The 20313-nt window shown below is 39.2% G+C and overlaps 1 protein-coding gene across 2 annotated transcripts in view; it reads right to left on the bottom strand.

The window, feature by feature from the left end:
- The window catches only part of LOC126177004 (protein O-GlcNAcase), a 173178-nt gene that overhangs the window by 50543 nt on the left and 102322 nt on the right, over positions 1–20313 (bottom strand). For both annotated transcript variants that reach the window (XM_049924219.1, XM_049924220.1), the window contains exons 9-10: positions 17161–17344; positions 2701–2875 (exon numbers count right to left, since the gene is read on the bottom strand). In XM_049924219.1, the coding sequence (XP_049780176.1) occupies positions 2701–2875; positions 17161–17344 (359 nt within the window). The remainder of the gene's footprint in view (positions 1–2700; positions 2876–17160; positions 17345–20313) is intronic.

Raw genomic sequence — 20313 nt, 5'->3', positions numbered from 1 at the left:
CAGCAAACTACGATACTCTGTGTAGATTTATAGTTATTAAGTGAATGACAGCTGGTTATTTCAGATCTTTACATCACACCATTCCCTGGAAACTGGAACATTATTATTCACTGGGTGAAAATCAGTCAGATCATAGAAAACCATAACTTGTTTCCTTCAGTACTCTTTTTTTCTTATGGTTGGTATTGCTTTTCTGCTTTGTACACATTCCCTTCATTTGCAGTACACTCTGTTGACATAGCCTATCATCTTTTCTGTCTATAACCATGCCCATAAAATATTTTCCTTAAAAGACAGATGTAATTTTACCCAATAGAAGTGTGTCTAGCACGGGATTTAGCATATCTAGCTTTGCTTCCTCCCCATCATCCAACACAAAAAAAAATTCACTAAGAAGCTCAGAAGAAGTGTTTATCCAAAGGCTAGCAAAGTTCTGTCTGGTTTATGTGCCTATCGTCAACTCAACACCTCAACTATTAGGTAAGTTCTTGCCTTGATTATTTAAATGATTTAAAATCACAAATAAAAAAGAAAATTTGTTTCCTTCGTATTTTCCAAGACACAACTTTATTGCGAATTTAGTTTCTCAATTACATTTAAAATCTTATTTTCACAGTTTTAAGTCAGTTTTCCTTTTATAGCTGGGCTTCTCCACTTACTAATTTTACATTTCTCAAAATTTATTTCCTCATCTCGTATTCCCTTATCTCTTTCTCTCAGTCTCCAGCAGACGGTCTTAAGTCCTTAACTTGACTGAAATCCGTGCTGTCTGTCTGCACATATAAATCTGCTGTCTAGTTATTACAGCTCTTTCTACCAGGCTTCTCCAATATGATCTAATACCTTACATCCTGTCCATTTATCTTCCATGCAAGGAACAGCTTATTTATAAGCTTAAAGCACAATGTTCTTGTTAACTGTACCAACAATACATTTACTATAGGCTTACTCTTTGTTAAAGCCATTTCAGGTGTGTACCTGGGATGTGTGATGGCACTTGTTTTTCATGCTGTATGTCGGCAACCTGGCAGACAATACTACTAGTAACCTCAGAAATTTTTGCAGATGATGCAGTTACCTATAATGAAATACTCTTTGGAAGAAAACTGCAATTTAAGTGTTCAATAATGTAAAACTGTGAATCTGATAAAATACAGAAAAATGGTATCCCATGATAACAGCAGCTATGAGTAACAACTGGAATCAGTCAACTCATACAAAAGCCTGCATGTAACATTGTGTACGGATACAAAATGGAATGATTACATTGGCTCAATGAAGGTAAAGTAGGTGGTAGATTTCAGTTCATTGGCAGGATAATGGGAAAATGTGGGCTTACAAAATGTCCCACATAAAAATGTTGCTAATGTGTATGGAACCCATGCTAACTGGGTATACTGAAAGGATACTAAGAGGGCTAGCACACACAGTCACAGGTTCATTGACCAACAGGAGAGCATAACAGAAGTGTTGAAAAACCTGAACAGACAGAATCTACAAGATTGACACCAATTATCCTGTGAAACCTACTTACAAAGTTTGAAGAACCAGTATTAAGTAACAAACATAAAGGTATTCTTCAGTCCCCTACATATTGCTCCTATAGTGACCTCGATGACAAAATTAACTAATTACATCGTGCACATAGGTGTTTATGCTGTCATTCTTCCCGGGCTCCATACACAATTGGAATAGAAGAAAACCCAAACATGTGCTATCATGCTAATAACACTCTGCATGCAATTCACAGTGGCTTGCAGAGCATGAATGTAGATGTAGATTAAGGATGGAACACATTGTACAAAAATCTTAAGCTGTAGTTCCCCCTCTCAACCCCTTCTCTCTCTCTCTCTCTCTCTCTCTCTCCCTCCCTCCCCCTCCCTATCTCTCTCTCTCTCTCTCTCTCTCTCTCTCTCTCTCTCTCTCTCTCTCCTAGGAAGAAGAGAGAATGTGTACAAATTTACAACTGCTGGAAATGAGATAATCTGACATGAATCATTCAAATTTTAATGGAAATGCCACCAGCCATAGCATTCTTGCATTGTATGATTAAGTTTACTTCAAGAACTTTCCAACTACTAAAAAAAATCCAAAACAAAAGCAAGTTCACACAACTCCTAAGACACTCAAGCCCTCTTTTGACTGAATGGTTCTTACAAACAATGGATTGTTGCAAAGCAACTTAAACATTTTTCATAGGGCACACTGAAACTTCACTACTATTTGCAAAACTTCAAACATACCACACCAGAGCCATTACACCAATAAAACAAGTAACTGAAATTGTTTCCTTTCCAGTTTTTGTTTACATGATTCCGTGAAGCAATTGAACATCAAAACAAGAAGTAAGCTCACTATAATTTTTGTAACAATATGACTTGGCATGTCACTGTGGTAAAATATTGTGCCCTGAACAGTGAAGTTTTAGAAACAGAATGCCATCCACTCACTAAGTTCAATGGAAAGCACACAAATACATGCCAACAATTACAGAAGAAATCTACATCTACTCTCTGTGAATCTCTATAGTGTGTTTGTAAGAACAGTAGTAACATAATTTTAAACACATAAACATTGTGTTGTGCTAGAATAATGTAGAATTGCTTGAGACATACAAAGGTATACTGGAAAGAAAACAACAACAGCCAATGTACTGCATTACCATGCAACAAAAAAATATGAAATAAGGGAAGTACTCACCTAACCATTTGATGTAAGAGTTCAGCAATGATATAACACCACGCATATCCCAAACATATGGATATAAATCATACAACAGTTCCCTATTTGCACAGTAGGTGAGTCTTCGAAATAAGGTATTCACAGCCTTACTCATTTCATCAAGTTTTGCTGCCCTTTCTAACCACTCTTGTACCTGGAAAAAGACAGGGTTTTAAGTACATTCACTGCATAAAAATATGGCAAAGATTTTTAACATGTTTTTGCTTACAGAAAACAATTCCAAATGTGGCAAGTAGAACGTGCACAGTCTGTCACTACATGTGTTTAATTCCAACACACTGTATAGTCCCCCCCCCCCCCCCCCCCAACACTGGATGCCACAAGATTCTGAAGGAAGAAAGAAAACCTGGGTAAGAAGCCCATGTCACTTCACTGGCACAATATGTAACAGTAGGATTAGGATGAAGGTCCTCCCCCCATGAACCATGGACCTTGCCGTTTGTGGGGAGGCTTGCGTGCCTCAGCGATACAGATAGCCGTCCCATAGGTGCAACCACAACGGAGGGGTATCTGTTGAGAGGCCAGACAAACGTATGGTTCCTGAAGAGGGGCAGCAGCCTTTTCACTAGTTGCAAGGGCAACAGTCTGGATGATTGACTGATCTGGCCTTGTAACAATAACCAAAACGGCCTTGCTGTGTTGGTACTGCGAACGGCTGAAAGCAAGGGGAAACTACGGCCGTAATTTTTCCCGAGGGCATGCAGCTTTACTGTATGATTAAATGATGATGGCGTCCTCTTGGGTAAAATATTCCGGAGGTAAAATAGTCCCCCAATCGGATCTCCGGGCGGGGACTACTCAAGAGGATGTCGTTATCAGGAGAAAGAAAACTGGCGTTTTACGGATCGGAGCGTGGAACGTCAGATCACTTAATCGGGCAGGTAGGTTAGAAAATTTAAAAAGGGAAATGGATAGGTTAAAGTTAGATAGAGTGGGAATTAGTGAAGTTCGGTGGCATGAGGAACAAGACTTCTGGTCAGGTGACTACAGGGTTATAAATACAAAATCAAATAGGGGTAATGCAGGAGTAGGTTTAATAATGAATAGGAAAATAGGAATGCGGGTAAGCTACTACAAACAGCATAGTGAACGCATTATTGTGGCCAAGAGAGATACGAAGCCCACACCTACTACAGTAGTACAAGTTTATATGCCTACTAGCTCTGCAGATGACGAAGAAATTGAAGAAATGTATGATGAGATAAAAGAAATTATTCAGATAGTGAAGGGTGACGAAAATTTAATAGTCATGGTTGACTGGAATTCGAGAGTAGGAAAAGGGAGAGAAGGAAACATAGTGGGTGAATATGGATTGGGGGAGAGAAATGAAAGAGGAAGCCGTCTGGTAGAATTTTGCACAGAGCATAACTTAATCATAGCTAACACTTGGTTTAAGAATCATGATACAAGGTTGTATACATGGAAGAACCCTGGAGATACTAAAAGGTATCAGATAGATTATATAATGGTAAGACAGATATTTAGGAACCAGGTTTTAAATTGTAAGACATTTCCAGGGGCAGATGTGGACTCTGACCACAATCTATTGGTTTTGACCTGTAGATTAAAACTGAAGAAACTGCAAAAAGGTGAGAACTTCAGGAGATGGGACCTGGATAAACTGAAAGGACCAGAGGTTGTACAGAGTTTCAGGGAGAGCATAAGGGAACAATTGACAGGAATGGGGGAAAGAAATACAGTAGAAGAAGAATGGGTAGCTTTGAGGGATGAAGTAGTGAAGGCAGCAGAGGATCAAGTAGGTAAAAAGACGAGGGCTAGTAGAAATCCTTGGGTAACAGAAGAAATATTGAATTTAATTGATGAAAGGAGAAAATATAAAAATGCAGTAAATGAAGCAGGCAAAAAGGAATACAAACGTCTCAAAAATGAGATCGACAGGAAGTGCAAAATGGCTAAGCAGGGATGGCTAGAGGACAAATGTAAGGATGTAGAGGCTTATCTCACTAGGGGTAAGATAGATACTGCCTACAGGAAAATTAAAGAGACCTTTGGAGATAAGAGAACCACTTGTAGGAACATCAAGAACTCAGATGGAAACCCAGTTCTAAGCAAAGAAGGGAAAGCAGAAAGGTGGAAGGAGTATATAGAGAGTCTATACAAGGGCGATGTACTTGAGGACAACATTATGGAAATGGAAGAGGATGTACATGAAGATGAAATGGGAGGTACGATACTGCGTGAAGAGTTTGACAGAGCACTGAAAGACCTGAGTCGAAACAAGGCCCCCGGAGTAGACAACATTCCATTGGAACTACTGACGGCCTTGGGAGAGCCAGTCCTGACAAAACTCTACCATCTGGTGAGCAAGATGTATGAAACAGGCGAAATACCCTCAGACTTCAGGAAGAATGTAATAATTCCAATCCCAAAGAAAGCAGGTGTTGACAGATGTGAAAATTACCGAACAGTCAATTTAATAAGCCACAGCTGCAAAATACTAACACGAATTCTTTACAGACGAATGGAAAAACTAGTGGAAGCCGACCTCGGGGAAGATCAGTTTGGATTCCGTAGAAATACTGGAACACGTGAGGCAATACTGACCCTACGACTTATCTTAGAAGAAAGATTAAGGAAAGGCAAACCTACGTTTCTAGCATTTGTAGACCTAGAGAAAGCTTTTGACGATGTTGACTGGAATACTCTCTTTCAAATTCTGAAGGTGGCAGGGGTAAAATACAGGGAGCGAAATGCTATTTACAATTTGTACAGAAACCAGATGGCAGTTATAAGAGTCGAGGGACTTGAAAGGCAAGCAGTGGTTGGGAAGGGAGCGAGACAGGGTTTTAGCCTCTCCCCGATGTTATTCAATCTGTATATTGAACAAGCAGTGAAAGAAACAAAAGAAAAATTCGGAGTAGGTATTAAAATCCATGGAGAAGAAATAAAAACTTTGAGGTTTGCCGATGACATTGTAATTCTGTCAGAGACACCAAAGGACTTGGAAGAGCAGTTGAACGGAATGGATAGCATCTTGAAAGGACGATATAAGATGAACATCAACAAAAGCAAAACGAGGATAATGGAATGTAGTCGAATTAAGTCGGGTGATGCTGAGGGAATTAGATTAGGAAATGAGACACTTAAAGTAGTAAAGGAGTTTTGCTATTTGGGGAGCAAAATAACTGATGATGGTCGAAGTAGAGAGGATATAAAATGTAGACTGGCAATGGCAAGGAAAGCGTTTCTGAAGAAGAGAAATTTGTTAACATCGAGTATAGATTTAAGTGTCAGGAAGTCATTTCTGAAAGTATTTGTATGGAGTGTAGCCATGTATGGAAGTGAAACATGGACGATAAATAGTTTGGACAAGAAGAGAATAGAAGCTTTCGAAATGTGGTGCTACAGAAGAATGCTGAAGATTAGATGGGTAGATCACATAACTAATGAGGAAGTGTTGAATAGGATTGGGGAGAAGAGAAGTTTGTGGCACAACTTGACCAGAAGAAGGGATCGGTTGGTAGGACATGTTTTGAGGCATCAAGGGATCACAAATTTAGTATTGGAGGGCAGCGTGGAGGGTAAAAATCGTAGAGGGAGACCAAGAGATGAATACACTAAGCAGATTCAGAAGGATGTAGGTTGCAGTAGGTACTGGAAGATGAAGAAGCTTGTACAGGATAGAGTAGCATGGAGAGCTGCATCAAACCAGTCTCAGGACTGAAGACCACAACAACAACAGGATGAAGTTGTTTGGAAAGAGTCCTAATGCAGCACACTTGTTGCAAATGCTTATTTAGGTTACCTCAGAAGCAAAACAAAGTAGTTTAGTCACACAGATACCTCCATGCTCTCTTTATCCACTGAGGAAGTAAATGGAATGTGTACTCACATGTGGCAATGTTCTTTTGTAATCTTCTGAAAGGCCATACATGAATACTTACAAGAAAATCTCCCACAAAGAATTGGTTTGTTTGGTTAGAACAGATTAGTGTCGGTTAGACTGTCAGCGAGAGCAGCACCTCTAGTTCCTGCTACTAGTAAGGCGAGTACACCATTTGCTTGTTACATATTTTTACGAGCTTCAAACAGGAGCAACTTATTTTCAGTTATCTGGGTAGTTACTGGTATATTTTTGTAATTTCTTGCGTGTTTGAGTGCTTACTAGGCACAACCTTTTATTGGAATAACAGTGTAGTGTACAGTACCGCCGTTGTTACTGATGCTTGTATAGACCCTCATATCGTAAAGGCTTTTGTTTGTTTGGTTAGAACAGCTCAGTGTCAGTTAGACCGTCAGCGAGAGCAGCGCCGCTAGTTCCTGCTACTAATAAGGCGAGTACACCATTCAATTATTACATATTTTTACGAGCTTCAAACAGGAGCGACTGCAGTAATGGATGGGAACCGTGATTATTGTGTACAGATGTGAGCTGGGTTGGTGACCCTTCGCTCACAGCTCCAGTCTGCTTTGGCTTCCATCACACAGCTTGAGGCTGCTGCCAAGGGGTGTCACGTGGGGGATCGAATGCGAGGAACGTCGAACACGTCCCACCTTTCCTCCGATCAGTTCACTGCTGTGACCGCTCCAGGTACTGCCTGCACTAAGGTTGACCCCTCACCCTTGGTCGAGTGCCAGATCAGTCCAAAGGCTGGCAGGCAGTAAAAAACTTTACGAGGGGCCAATCTTAGGGCCTCCCTGGTTCATTTCACAAACAGGTTTCAGGCGTTATCTGTGGCTGATGATGTCTCTGAGCCGAATGCAGTCGTCCACCCTGTTCCAGAGGAAGCTTCTTGGCCCGCAAGGTCTGGGCATTCACAGAGGGTGGGTTTGCTGGTAGTTGGGAGCCCCAACATTAGGCGCATAATGGGGCCCCTTAGGAACATGGCTGCCATGGAGGGGACGGAAGCCAGAGTGCACTCCGTGTGCATTCCGGGGGGGAGTCATTCCGAATGTGGAAAGGGTGCTTCCGGATGCCATGAAGAGTACAGGGTGCAGCCAACTGCAGGTGGTGGCCCATGTCGGTACCAATGACATGTGTCGCGTTGCATCGGAGCAGATTCTGTCTGGTTTCGGGTGACTAGCAGAAACAGTAAAGACTATCAGTCTTATTTCTGAGATTAAGGTGGACCTCCCAGCTGCAGCATCGTCGATAGAACCGACTGTGGTACTTTGGTGCGGAGCCGAGTGGAGTGTCTGAATCAGAGGCCCAAGCGGTTCTGTGAGTGTGTAGGCTGCAGATTTCTTGATTTGCACCATCGGGTGGTGGGTTTCCGGGTTCCGCTTAATAGGTCAGGCCGGTATTACACCATCAAATTTCTTTGTCAAGTATCTTTGTCAAAAATCTTTGTCAAAGATATTTGATGGTGTAATAGGAACTTTGTCAAATGCCGTCCAATATTTGATCAAATCTAGGGCCTCGCTGTAGATTTGATCAAAGAAATCGCCTGTCTTCTATTCACTGCAATGTGACATGTTACCGCATGGAGCGCTAGCATCGCTACAGCATTCTGTCATCTGTAGTGTTTTTATAAACATTGCCGGTAAATACAATTGGTGTGTGCCGACAACTACAAAATTAATAGAGATGTATGAAGCTGATGAGGTGCTTTACAAAGTTAGGCACCCTGCATACAAAAATAGATTAAGAAGATTGGAGACCTGACCTGACCTGACCTGACCTAATCTAACCTAACGTAACCCTCTCCTGTAGCAAGGAATCGGAGTGTTACAGTGAGCCTGTCTTCCGAAGATGTAGCAGTTCTTAAGTGAATATTGTGCTTTGTGATATGAGGATACACTTCACTGAGCACATACAGAAATGTATGCTCATCCATTCTTAAGTAATTGATGTACGACTTGACGTCTTCCACTGTAAGCTCACGTAACAAATTTTGTTGAATGCTTTTATCGTGTCGTCATAAAACCCACGGCTTCACCCAGATTAGATTAGTTTTTCGTTCCATAGATCCGTGCTGAAGAGATCCTCGTGGATGTGGAACATGCCAATTTTTTTTTTTTTTTTTAAGCTGAGATAACAATACTAATAGTATGAATAAATACAATACATCATTTGTTTCTATTAAAAATTTCGTTAATGGAGTAGGAGTTGGCCACTAGTAAGTCTTTCAGGCTCCTTTTAAACTGATCTTTATTTGTAACTACATTTTTTATGTTTGCTGGCGAACTATTGAAGATGAGTGTTCCTGAGTAGTGGACCCCTTTTTGAACTGAAGTAAGTGCTTTTAAGTCCTTGTGCAGATCATTTTTGTTCCTGATATTGTACGTATGAACTGAGTTGTTTGTTGGAAAAAGAGATATATTATTTAGGACAAATTTCATTAAGGAGCAAATATACTGAGAGGTATACCCAGTTCTTTGAAGAGGTTTCTGTAGGACGTCCGTGTATTTACTCCACAAATAACACGTATTACACGCTTTTGGACACTGAGAACTTTTGTTTGACTTGAAGAGTTACCCCAAAATATTATACCATATGACATTATGGAATGAAAGTAGGCAAAGTATGCAAGCTTTTTCATTTTTATGTTGCCTATGTCTGCTAACACTCGAATTGCAAATACAGATTTGTTAAGGCGTTTCTACAGTTCTGTGGTGTGCTCCTTCCAACTGAATTTATTATCAAGTTGTAATCCCAGGAATTTAAGACTGTCAACCTCGTATGTATGGTTCCTCTTTTCCCCCCACTTCTTTCCTGCATGTGCACAGAATGAAATTGCAGTACGTGCAACTGCTGCGGTTATTTACAAGTTGTTGTTAGCCATCTTGAACTTTGACAAAAAATTTAATGGCAGTGTAATACCCCTTCTAGCGCTACGTCAAAGATCTTTGTCAAATATATTTGATGGAATATTTGATCACATCTTTGATCAAATCTTTGACAAAGAAATCTGATAGTGTAATACCAGCCTCAGGAGTCCACTACACACAGAAGGTGGCTACACGGGTAACGGGGGCTGTGTGGAAGAGACTGGGCAGTTTTTTAGGTTAGAGGGTCTCAGGGAACCACAGAAGGAACGTCTCCTATAGGTGGGCGGGTAAAACACAGCAAGGTAGTTGTAGAAACGATTGGTATTGTAGTTGTTAATTGTTGTAGCTGTGTTGGGAAAGAACCAGAGCTCCAAGCCCTAATAGAAAGCACTGGAGCTCAAATAGTGGTAGCTACAGAGAGCTGGTTAAAGCCGGAAGTAAGTTCTGCCAAAATTTTTTCAAACGATGTAACAGTATTCAGAAAGGATAGATTAAATACAGTTGGTGGTGGAGTATTTATTGCTATCAGAGGTAGTTTGCCTTGTAGCGAAAGTGAAGTAGACAGTTCGTGTGAAATAGTATGGGTAGAGGTTATACCTGACAATCAGACTAAACTATTAATTGTATCGTTTTACTGACCCCCCGACTCAGAAGATATAGTTGCTGAACAGTTCAAAGAAAACTTGAGTCTCATTTCAAATAAGTACCCCACTCATACAATTATAGTCGGTGGTGACTTTAATCTACCCTCGATATGCTGGAAAAATTATAGGTTTAAAGCCGGCGGCAGGCATAAAACATCATCCAAAATTGTACTGAATGCTTTCTCAGAAAATTATTTTGAACAATTAGTTCATGAGCCCACTCAAGGCGTAAATGTTTGCGAAAGCATACTTCACCTTTTAGCAACAAATAATCCTGGACAAATAGTGAGTATTGTGACGAATACAGGGATTGGCAACCACAAGGCAGTTGCTGCTAGGCTGAATACCGTAACATCTACAACTATCAAAAAGAAATGCAAAGTATATCTATTTTAAAAATCTGATAAAATTGCTCTTAATGCCTTTTTTAAGAAACAGTCTTCGTTCCTTCCAATCTGATCATGTAAGTGTAGAAAAGTTGTGGAATGTTTTCAAAGAGATAGTATTGACAGCAATTGAGAGGTATATAACACATAAATTAAAAAGTGATGGTACTGATCCCCCATGGTACACAAAACGGGTCAAATCGTTGTTGCAGAAGCAACGAAAAAAGTATGCCAAATTTAAAAGAATGCAAAATCCCCAAGATTGGCAAAGTTTTACAGAAGTTCGAAATATGGTGCATACTTCAATGCGAGATGCTTTTAGTAATTTCCACAACGAAATTCTGTCTCAAAATCTGGCAGAAAACCCAAAGAGATTCTGGTCATACATAAAGCACACCAGTGGCAAGACGCAATCAATACCTTCACTGCGCGATAACAATGGTGAAGTCACTGATGACAGTGCCACTAAAGCAGAGTTATTAAACACGGTTTTCCGAAACTCCTGCAAAGAAGATGAAGTAAATACTCCTGAACTCCAATCAAGGACAACTGCCAAGATGAGAAACATAGAAGTAGATATCCTCGGAGTAACGAAGCACCTTAAATCACTTAATAAAGGCAAGGTCTCCGGTCCTGATTGTATACCAGTCAGGTTCCTCTCAGGGTATGCTGATAAAATAGCTCCATATTTTGCAATTATATACAACCACTTGCTCACAGAAATATCCATACCTAAAGACTGGAAAATTGCTCAAGTCAAGCCAATGCCCAAAACGGGAAGTAGGAGTAATCTGCTGAATTACAGGCCTATATCACTAACGATGATTTGCAGTAGGGTTTTGGAACGTATACTGTACTTGAACATTATGAAGTACCTTGCAGAAAACAATTTAGTGACACAGTTAGCACGGTTTCAGAAAATATCGTTCTTGTGAAACACAACTATCTCTTTATACTCATGAAGTAATAAGTGCTATCGACAGGGGATGTCAAATTGATTCCATATTTTTAGATTTCCGGAACGCTTTCGACACCATTCCTCACGAACGTCTTCTAACCAAATTGCATGCCTATGGAATATTGCCTCAGTTGGGCGACTGGATTCGTGATTTCCTGTCAGAAAGGTCACAGTTCGTAGTAATAGATGGAAAGACATAGAGTAAAACAGAAGTAATATCTGGCGTTCCCCAAGGAAATGTTATAGGCCCTCTATTGTTCCTGATCTATATTAACGACACAGGAGACAATTTGAGTAGCCGTCTTAGATTGTTTGCAGATGATGCTGTCATTTACTGTCTTGTAAAGTCATCAGACGATCAAAACGACTTGCAAAATTATTTAGATAAGATATCTGTATGATGCAAAAAGTGGCTACTGATCCTGAAGAGTACTAAAAGAAATTATCGATTACACGATAAGTCACACAAATCTGAAGGCTGTAAATTCAACTAAATACTTAGGGATTACAATTACAAATAACCTAAATTGGAACGATCACAAAGATAATATTGTGGGTAGAGCAAACCAAAGACTGCGATTCACTAGCAGAACACTTAGAAGGTGCAACAGGTCTACCAAAGAGACTGCTTACACCACACTTGTCCGTCCTATTCTGGAGTATTGCTGTGCAGAGTGGGATCAGCATCAGGTGGGACTGACGGATGACATTGAAAAAGTACAAAGAAGGGCAGCTCGTTTTGTATTATCGCAAAATAGGGGAGATAGTGTCAGAGACATAATAGATTAGATTAGATTAGATTAGATTAGATTAATCCTAGTTCCATGGATCATGAATACGATATTTCGTAATGGAGTGGCAATCATTAAAACAAAGACGTTTTTTGTTGCGACAGGACCTTCTCATGAAATTTCAATCACCAGTTTTCTCCTCCGATTGTGAAAACATTCTGTTGGCACCCATCTACATAGGGAGAAATAATCATCACGATAAAATAAGAGAAATAAAGGCTCGCAAAGAAAAATTTGAGCTCTTGTTTTTCCCGCGTGCCATTTGAGAGTGGAATGGTATAGAGACAGCTTGAAGGTGGTTCACTGAACCCTCTGCCAGGCACTTTATTGTGAATAGCAGAGTAATCACGTAGATGTAGATGGTCTGTGCAAGACTATAATAATGATCTGTTGCAATTTGTATAGATGAAATTTACCCTTCAATAAAGGTGAAACATTCTGTCAAAATATACTTGAGTTTCTGCGAGCAGCTGACTATAACTGGAATTAATATATTTGGTGCTTTTCAGGTTGACACTATAAATTCATTGTCACAAAAACTTATCATGTTTGATGCAGGTATCAAAAACAACTGTCAGTATCAATGAATTTATTATGCTTCACAAAGTGTGGGAGAAACTAAAGCTATAATCAAGATGCAAAGCAACTGACAGATCAAAAGACCCAAATAATGCAAACAAAGTTGCAAGAGTAAACACAAGCAAGTATAAGGGTTTTGCAATCAAATCCTTGCAGAAGTTGTTTACACAACAAACTTTAATGGTACATGAGTATGTTAAATGAGCAACTACATTATCAGTTTCAAGGAGCAGCAATGGTATAATCATTATAAGTAAAAATTTGAATGTTTTAAGAAGTTACTCTAACAGCCACTCAAGTAAAGTTCCTGAAAAAAAAGGTCAAACACCCACAAGACATGGTTGGATTTCAATCTAATTCCACACAGCACACCATCAGCGAACATGTACATCATGAAAGATAAAATTATATCTGTTAGGTAGAACGGCCATCTGAGTGCACTGGTATTGTTCATGTTTAGTGTTGTTATCAGGCCTGGTATGGTATACAAAGGTGTGAACAACATCAGATGTTGCATGATCATTGTGGAGGACATGGAGTTACTGCACACTTGTGTGAGACAGTGTTACCTATACCAGACAGTGTGTGAAAGGGGCTTCATTGTGGCTGGTATAAATATGCTGTATACAGATTTGTGGGGCATTCAGATGTGACAGTAGCCCAATGGTAAGATTACATATAAGGGCAGGCATACTGGCCATAAATGTTCCAATCGACTACGACTAATCACCACAAGAGGAGATCACCATATTATGAGCTAAAACCTTCACATCTGCACCTGCCACTTGAGAGCAAGTAATAGACTCCTAGCAACATCCATTGTTATCCCTGCGGTGAGACAGTTGTTCATTCAGAATAACATATTACCCTTCTTCATCTCAAGCCAGCAACAAATGTCCATGTAAAAACATTTTTTATGTAGTATTTAAACAGAGAACTTCTCGCTGTGCATCTTGTGGTCTGGTGTATGTGCAGATATGGTGAAATAAGCGTGAAATTAGAAGATCGACAAGATATGATGCAGTGGGGCCTGTTATACATTGCTGCTGCGGAATGGCGTGTCTTGGAAAGCATGGAGAAAGAGGCGCTGCTGATAATGACAATGTCCGGAAACAGCTGAAGAAATTTTAACAGAAAAATCATTCTGTTTAGAGATTCAATTCTAATACTCACTTCAGCTGTGCTGTTCTTATTTATGAATTAATAAGTGATCTGTTCACCTGGCGCTGTAATATTGCATCAAAGCAGCAAAATACAGAAGAGTGATTTAAATGGTGGTTACTTCATTTCATAGCTGCAATCGTTCAAAGCTCTCTTCCAGCTCTCGACACTCTGCAAACTGCGAAGAACTCGCATGGCAAGATTTTGGGGCACTTCACTGTACATCTACTACGTGAAGAAAATTATATAATCAATCTGAAACCTTCCAGTGTCTCTAGGTCTCTTTCACGTGTACAACCTTCTATCATGATTCTTAAACCAAATGTTAACTATGATTAAATTATGCTTTGCGTAAAATTCTACCACGTGTCTTCCTCTTTCATTCATTTCCTCCAGTCCATATTCACCTACTACTTTTCCTTCTCTCCCTCTTCCCCTATCGAATTCTAGTCCCCCGTGACTATTAAATTTTCAGCTCCCTTAACAATCTGAATAATTTGTTTTATCTCATCATCATACATTTCCTCAATCTCCTCCTCATCTGCGGAACCAGCTGCCAAATAAACTTGTACTACTATTGTGGGTGTGGGCTTCTTGTCTATCTTCGCTACAATAATGCATTCACTATGCTTTTCATAGTAGCTTATCTGCATTCCTATCTTTTTTACTCATTATTAAACCTACTCCTGCATTACCCATATTTGATTTTGTATTTATGGCCCTGTATTCACCAGACCAGAAGTCCTGTTCCTCTTGCCACAGAACTTCACTAATTCCCACTACATCTAACTTTAACCTATCCATTTGACATTTAAATTTTCTAATCTACCTGCCCCATTAAGGGATATGACATTCCATGCTCTGATCCGTAGAAATCCAGTTTTGTTTCTCCTGATAACTACAGCCTAATGAGTAGTCCCTGTCTGGAGATCCAAGTGGGGGACTATTTTACCTCTGGAATATTTTACCCAAGAGGACGCCATCATCATTAAACCATGCCGTTGGGAAGGTGCATGCCCTAGGGAAAAATTACAGATGTCGTTTCCGCTTGCTTTCAGCCATTCGCAGTACCAGCACAGCAAGCGCATTTTGGTTGATGTTACAAGGACAGAACAGTCAATCATCCAGACCCTGCAACCACTGAAAAGGCTGCTGCCCCTCTTCAGGAACCACACTTTTGTCTGGCCTCTCAACAGATACCCCCTCCTTTGTAATTGCACCTATGGTACAGCTATCTGTATCCCCACCAATGGCAAGGTCCTTAGTTCTTAGGGGGGGGGGGTTATTATAATATATAGTTATAAGTTTGTTTTAATTTGGGAATAACACAGCAGTCCACATAGACTTATGCGTTATTTTTCTCACGAAGTTAAGAAACTGGCCACAGTCCCAGTAATAGAACTTCAAGGATAATAAATGTGTGAAAAAATGAAACCAAAATTGTGGTAGTGTGTAAATTATTAAGCAAATATCATCCAGTATTCATTAACATGTTCAGTTTCACAACTACAGACTGACATGCTACAGAAAAGGCAGGGAGGAACAGACGACTAGGCATGGAAGAATGGATGACTAAAATCAGGTTGATCATCTTACAAACTATCGGAGCATTTGTCTTTACGGATTTAGAGAATTCACAGAAAACCTAAATATGGATTGTCAGAAAGGGATATGAACTGGTGTCCTCCCAAACACAGAGGCAAGACAGGGGACAGGTGCAGATGGTATGAGATGGAAGGATCTAGGTTGCAGCAACAGCACTATGTGGATAAGCAACATGAGGAGAACTGAAAAACGAAATCAGTGTTAGTTGGGCAGAAAATGAGGAAAAGCTTGAGTAGCTAGGAATACACAGAGATGTGCAGCAGATTAAGTTTCTATTCAAGAATTTTTGTAGTGTGGACGCAAAAGAACACAAATGAGTCAGATGTGATACATGGCAGCTTAATAACAATTGATTTTGTTTAAGACAACGTCTTGGGATTAATATTGAAAACTGTTTCTGCAAATACTTAACATTAGCTAGAATGCCACATAATAGCTTTCTTAGCTCTCTTGATTGATAGTACATGTTCTGACAACAATGAGACTGGAAGAATAGATGGTTTCATACTGAAGAGAACAACGCATAAGGAAGCTAGTTGGGATATGACCAAGATTTTGTTAAAACTGAATAAAGGCTTGTTTTCCTATGAATTATTGCAACTCATTAAACAAATAAACATCTTTACAAGACTCTCTTATGCAAAAGAATGAGTTCACCAAAAGAATGAAACTGCCATCTCTGCAACACTGTCAACATTAGGCAAGGATCATGCAAAACATCAGACAGTATTTTTAGACAAGAGGATTTGAAAAGGCCATTAGAAACTAATTTAAACACAACAAACTTGTAAGGAAGGCAGCACACACACTTTAACATTCACACATGGAATACATAAAGTCCATAATACACATGTACAGAAAGAGTAGTAGCGACAACCAGCTTTCAGAGATGGCTATACAATGTTCTGAGCATCTTAATGGATTTCGGAGTGGCAAACTACATTACAGAAGAAGCTTTAACTCTCAAGAAATCATCTACTGTTGCAAAAAGCCTTACAAAAGAAGAAGCAGATATTCAGTTGTTAGATGCCTAAATGCGAAAGATAGCAAAGACTTGAACCTTTGCTCTCAATATCAAGGAGGCTGCTTCACAAACTGTAAAAGGAGGAGGAGTCCTTCAAAGTGCCAACATAAAAATTTACAGGGACTCCTAGCAAATGCAAACTGATCAAAAAAATGATTACACTCTCAGGAAATAAATATACGATTTGGTCACCTAAGCAACAGTTACAATGGGAAATGTTCACAACGAAAAGCCGTGAATGTATGGACACTATTGCGGCATTAATAAACAGTTACTTAGATGATCTGTAAATCATATTTATAATTAATACTGTAAATTTTAATATATTATTTATACAAAAAAAGAGACAGAAGTTTGATTTTATCTGCAGATGGACTGCACAGCAGCATCTGACTGCACAGCAGCATCTGACAAGTTTCAAAGTAATTACACATTGCTATGGTAATTAGAGTCTTTGATTAAGATCATGGAATAACATATGATGTTCCATATTATTGTTATACCAATAACACTGCTTTAAAACAACAAATGAACATACCTCTGGTTTGTTACCATGCTCTGCATCAGCCTTGTTGCGATTCTGAAGTGTAACAACATGGGCATTGCTTTTAAGCCAATTGAACTCTTGCAAAAGTTGAAGACCCTGTCCTCCATGTTCAAATGGCAAGTAGAACAAATCACATAGTAATGCAAGGTCATCCTCAGTTAACTGGTGATCACTACTGCAAACAAAATATTTCAGCTCATTGAAAACATAAATTAGCAACAAGTAGACAAGATAAACTGTAAAACTAACCAAACTTCAGGCTTTTTAATACTATGAGGGTGTCAGAAAAATAATGAGACTTTTTTTTTTTTTTTTTTTTTTTTTTTTTTTTTTTTTTTTTTTTTTTGACCATGATTTCTATTCTTTGCACACATCAAGGTAGACCCCTTCAAAATAGTTACCTGTGATAGTTACACTCTGATAGAGATGCTGTTTCCAGTCCATGTAACAATTCTGGAAGGCTTCTACTGAAATAATTCGTTATGCTCTTCCGGATGTCAGACAAAAGTACCAAAGTTAAGCCCTCGCATGGGCATAATAAAAAGTAGTCACAGGGCTTGTGATCCAGCAAGTAGGAAGGCTGAAGAACCCTTGGATGCACGTCACCCTTTTAAAGTCTTTTGCAGACCACTCGATAAAATGTTTGATTGAAAGTGTGTAGTACTGGAGGCACAAATTCTTTGTGTACTGTTCCCCGACTGCCGGAACAACACTAATTTGATTTTAGATCAATGTGCCACTTCCAACTATGGTATTTTTGTCTCAGCATCATATTCAAAAATCCTTTACTCATCAACTTTTATCACAAGATCCTAGCTCCTTTAGAAGGCAGCCTGAAGATCAGTACTAAAATCCTTCTGATTGTTGTGCTCAGTTCTGATGTTTTTGGAACCTCCTCTGCATAGTTTTCAGATGCTCAAACTGTGTCAAGATTTGATGGACACTAATACATTCAAATTTAACTCACAAATGGTTATTCTCATGTCAATCGGTACTCTAACTTCAAAAAACTCTTCACTCTTTCCTTACCGCTATCCATTCTTTAGCATGAAGATTATTTCCCCCACAAACTTTGTCTTTCATTTCTTCTCCTGCTGAAAAGAAGTTGTGTCATCTGGACACTTGTACCCTGGGTGGGGAACATTCTCCATTAGACCTTGGTAACTTTTCGAAAGTTGCAATAGTAGTTACATCTAGCTTCGCCCAAAATTTCGGTGGAACATTGGTTATACAATTGCTGGTCCACTCAATGTCTTCACTTCACACACTTTCCGATATTTAAGTATCTACTGAAACAATTTAAAACTAATACCAAGTCAAGAGCTTTATTCAACCTAACAGTTGTGTGAAAGGGGGGCAACAGTGCTATCAGTTCATACAGAATGTTACCAGTCTCATTACTTTTATACCCCCCATGATAGTTAATTTTCATATTTTATACTCGATGGTTCTTCCTTGTATAAACATTTCTTTCTTTAGTACAGAAAAATGAGAGAGAAAAAATTTGAAATCCTGTACGTATTTATAGACTACAATAATTTATTGATCAGTCAGGTTATAAATATAACTGTTATCTTTACTGATCAAGAGATACTATAACACTAAACTCAATACTATACCTGACTCTCCAGACCTTGGATTTGTTCAGTCTTGTATCACATAAATTACACTTTTGAAAATCATGGAACGCCAACCTTGAGAAATTGAAAGTGTTTTGTTAACTAGTCTCCGTAACAGTTGTAACGTAATGTGCATTAGGTTCAGCTCACAAATTTTGGTTGAAATCAATTGTATTCTCTGAAGCACTGCTGTGTAGTACAAATGGAACTTATATAAATAGTAATGCTCTTCACACTTGAGCTTCATTTATTGTCCACACCATCACATACACTGCAAAATATTGCAAACCAGAAAGCTAACAACAGCACATCTGGCAGCAGAGCAACAGCAGGTGTAGCATCCCAGCCATTGGCAGAAAGTAAGCCCTTAGTTTGAGGTATAGCAGAACTGATCCACTTTGTGCTCCACGACACAGATACCCGTGATCAGATTGTAAGCACTATACCAGATGCAGTAACTGCAGACGACTTACTTCAAATGCATGTTAACTATTGTTAGCAATACTTCTGAAATTAGTGATCTACAAAAGGCTGTGTCTGAGTATGAGAAAAAGACACAGGATTTGGAAGACAAACTGTCTGCTACTACTGATGAACTAAAACAGTATTGAAAGCAAAACAGCCTGTGGGTATTCAAAGTTGTGCAAGTGACCCAATACACAAAGCCCATACAGGTTGTATGTGAAAAATTAGATGTGGAAGTAAGCAAGGCAGACATTTACAAGGGCCATCGGATGGGACAAAGAGTACCAAGTGCTACTAAATCTTGATCAATAACTACAAAGTTTGTTTTGTACCAAAAAATGGTGGAGACTTTTAGCCATGGGAAAAAATGGCAAAACCAGTGTTAACAATAAGCTGATAATCATGTAGCTGTTAAGCTTACTTTTCTCTGCTGGCGGCATTGACCCTGCAAATCATCCTCCTTTTTATTTCTGCTCTGAACTGTACAATCTACATTTCATCCTTTGTAATGCAATGATTCCAGCAAGGCTTATCACGTGTTGGGACACGCATTTATGCATTCGTGAGAGGCCACTAAGAAAGAAAGAAACCCCAGATAATTAAAAACTGACAGCATTTTGGGTGGCAAAACCATGAAAGTATCGGTTAGGTTTTAAATCTTGATTTTTTTATTTATTAATTCTTCTCCAATCTCTCTCTTGAAATGAACTTCGACTGTGATAGGTAACGACGAGCACAGACATCAGGTTTAAGCACATCATCAATTGTGAGACTGTAGCACTTATTCATGCTTCTGACACCTGTTGATCTTATGGTGAGTCGGTTGAGCTGTTCTTTAGGCCCACACAGTATGTATGAGCATTCGTGACAGGCTCTCTCGATGGTTTTTCTGATATTAACTTAAATGTGGGCTCAGCAACTGTGTGCTTTAGGCCCTTATGGTTCTCAGCACTTGAATATGTTCTGCTTCTTAAACTCAACTCTTATTATTATGTTTTCTCTTCTTTTCTTTTAAAGTCTAATAGCCACAAGGATTTCAGTAGAATCAAATCTGTTAATT

Source organism: Schistocerca cancellata, chromosome 3 (assembly GCF_023864275.1).
Source record: "Schistocerca cancellata isolate TAMUIC-IGC-003103 chromosome 3, iqSchCanc2.1, whole genome shotgun sequence".
NCBI lineage: Eukaryota > Metazoa > Arthropoda > Insecta > Orthoptera > Acrididae > Schistocerca > Schistocerca cancellata.
Note: the sequence above shows the minus strand (reverse complement) of the source record. Positions and strands in the feature narration are given on the sequence as shown.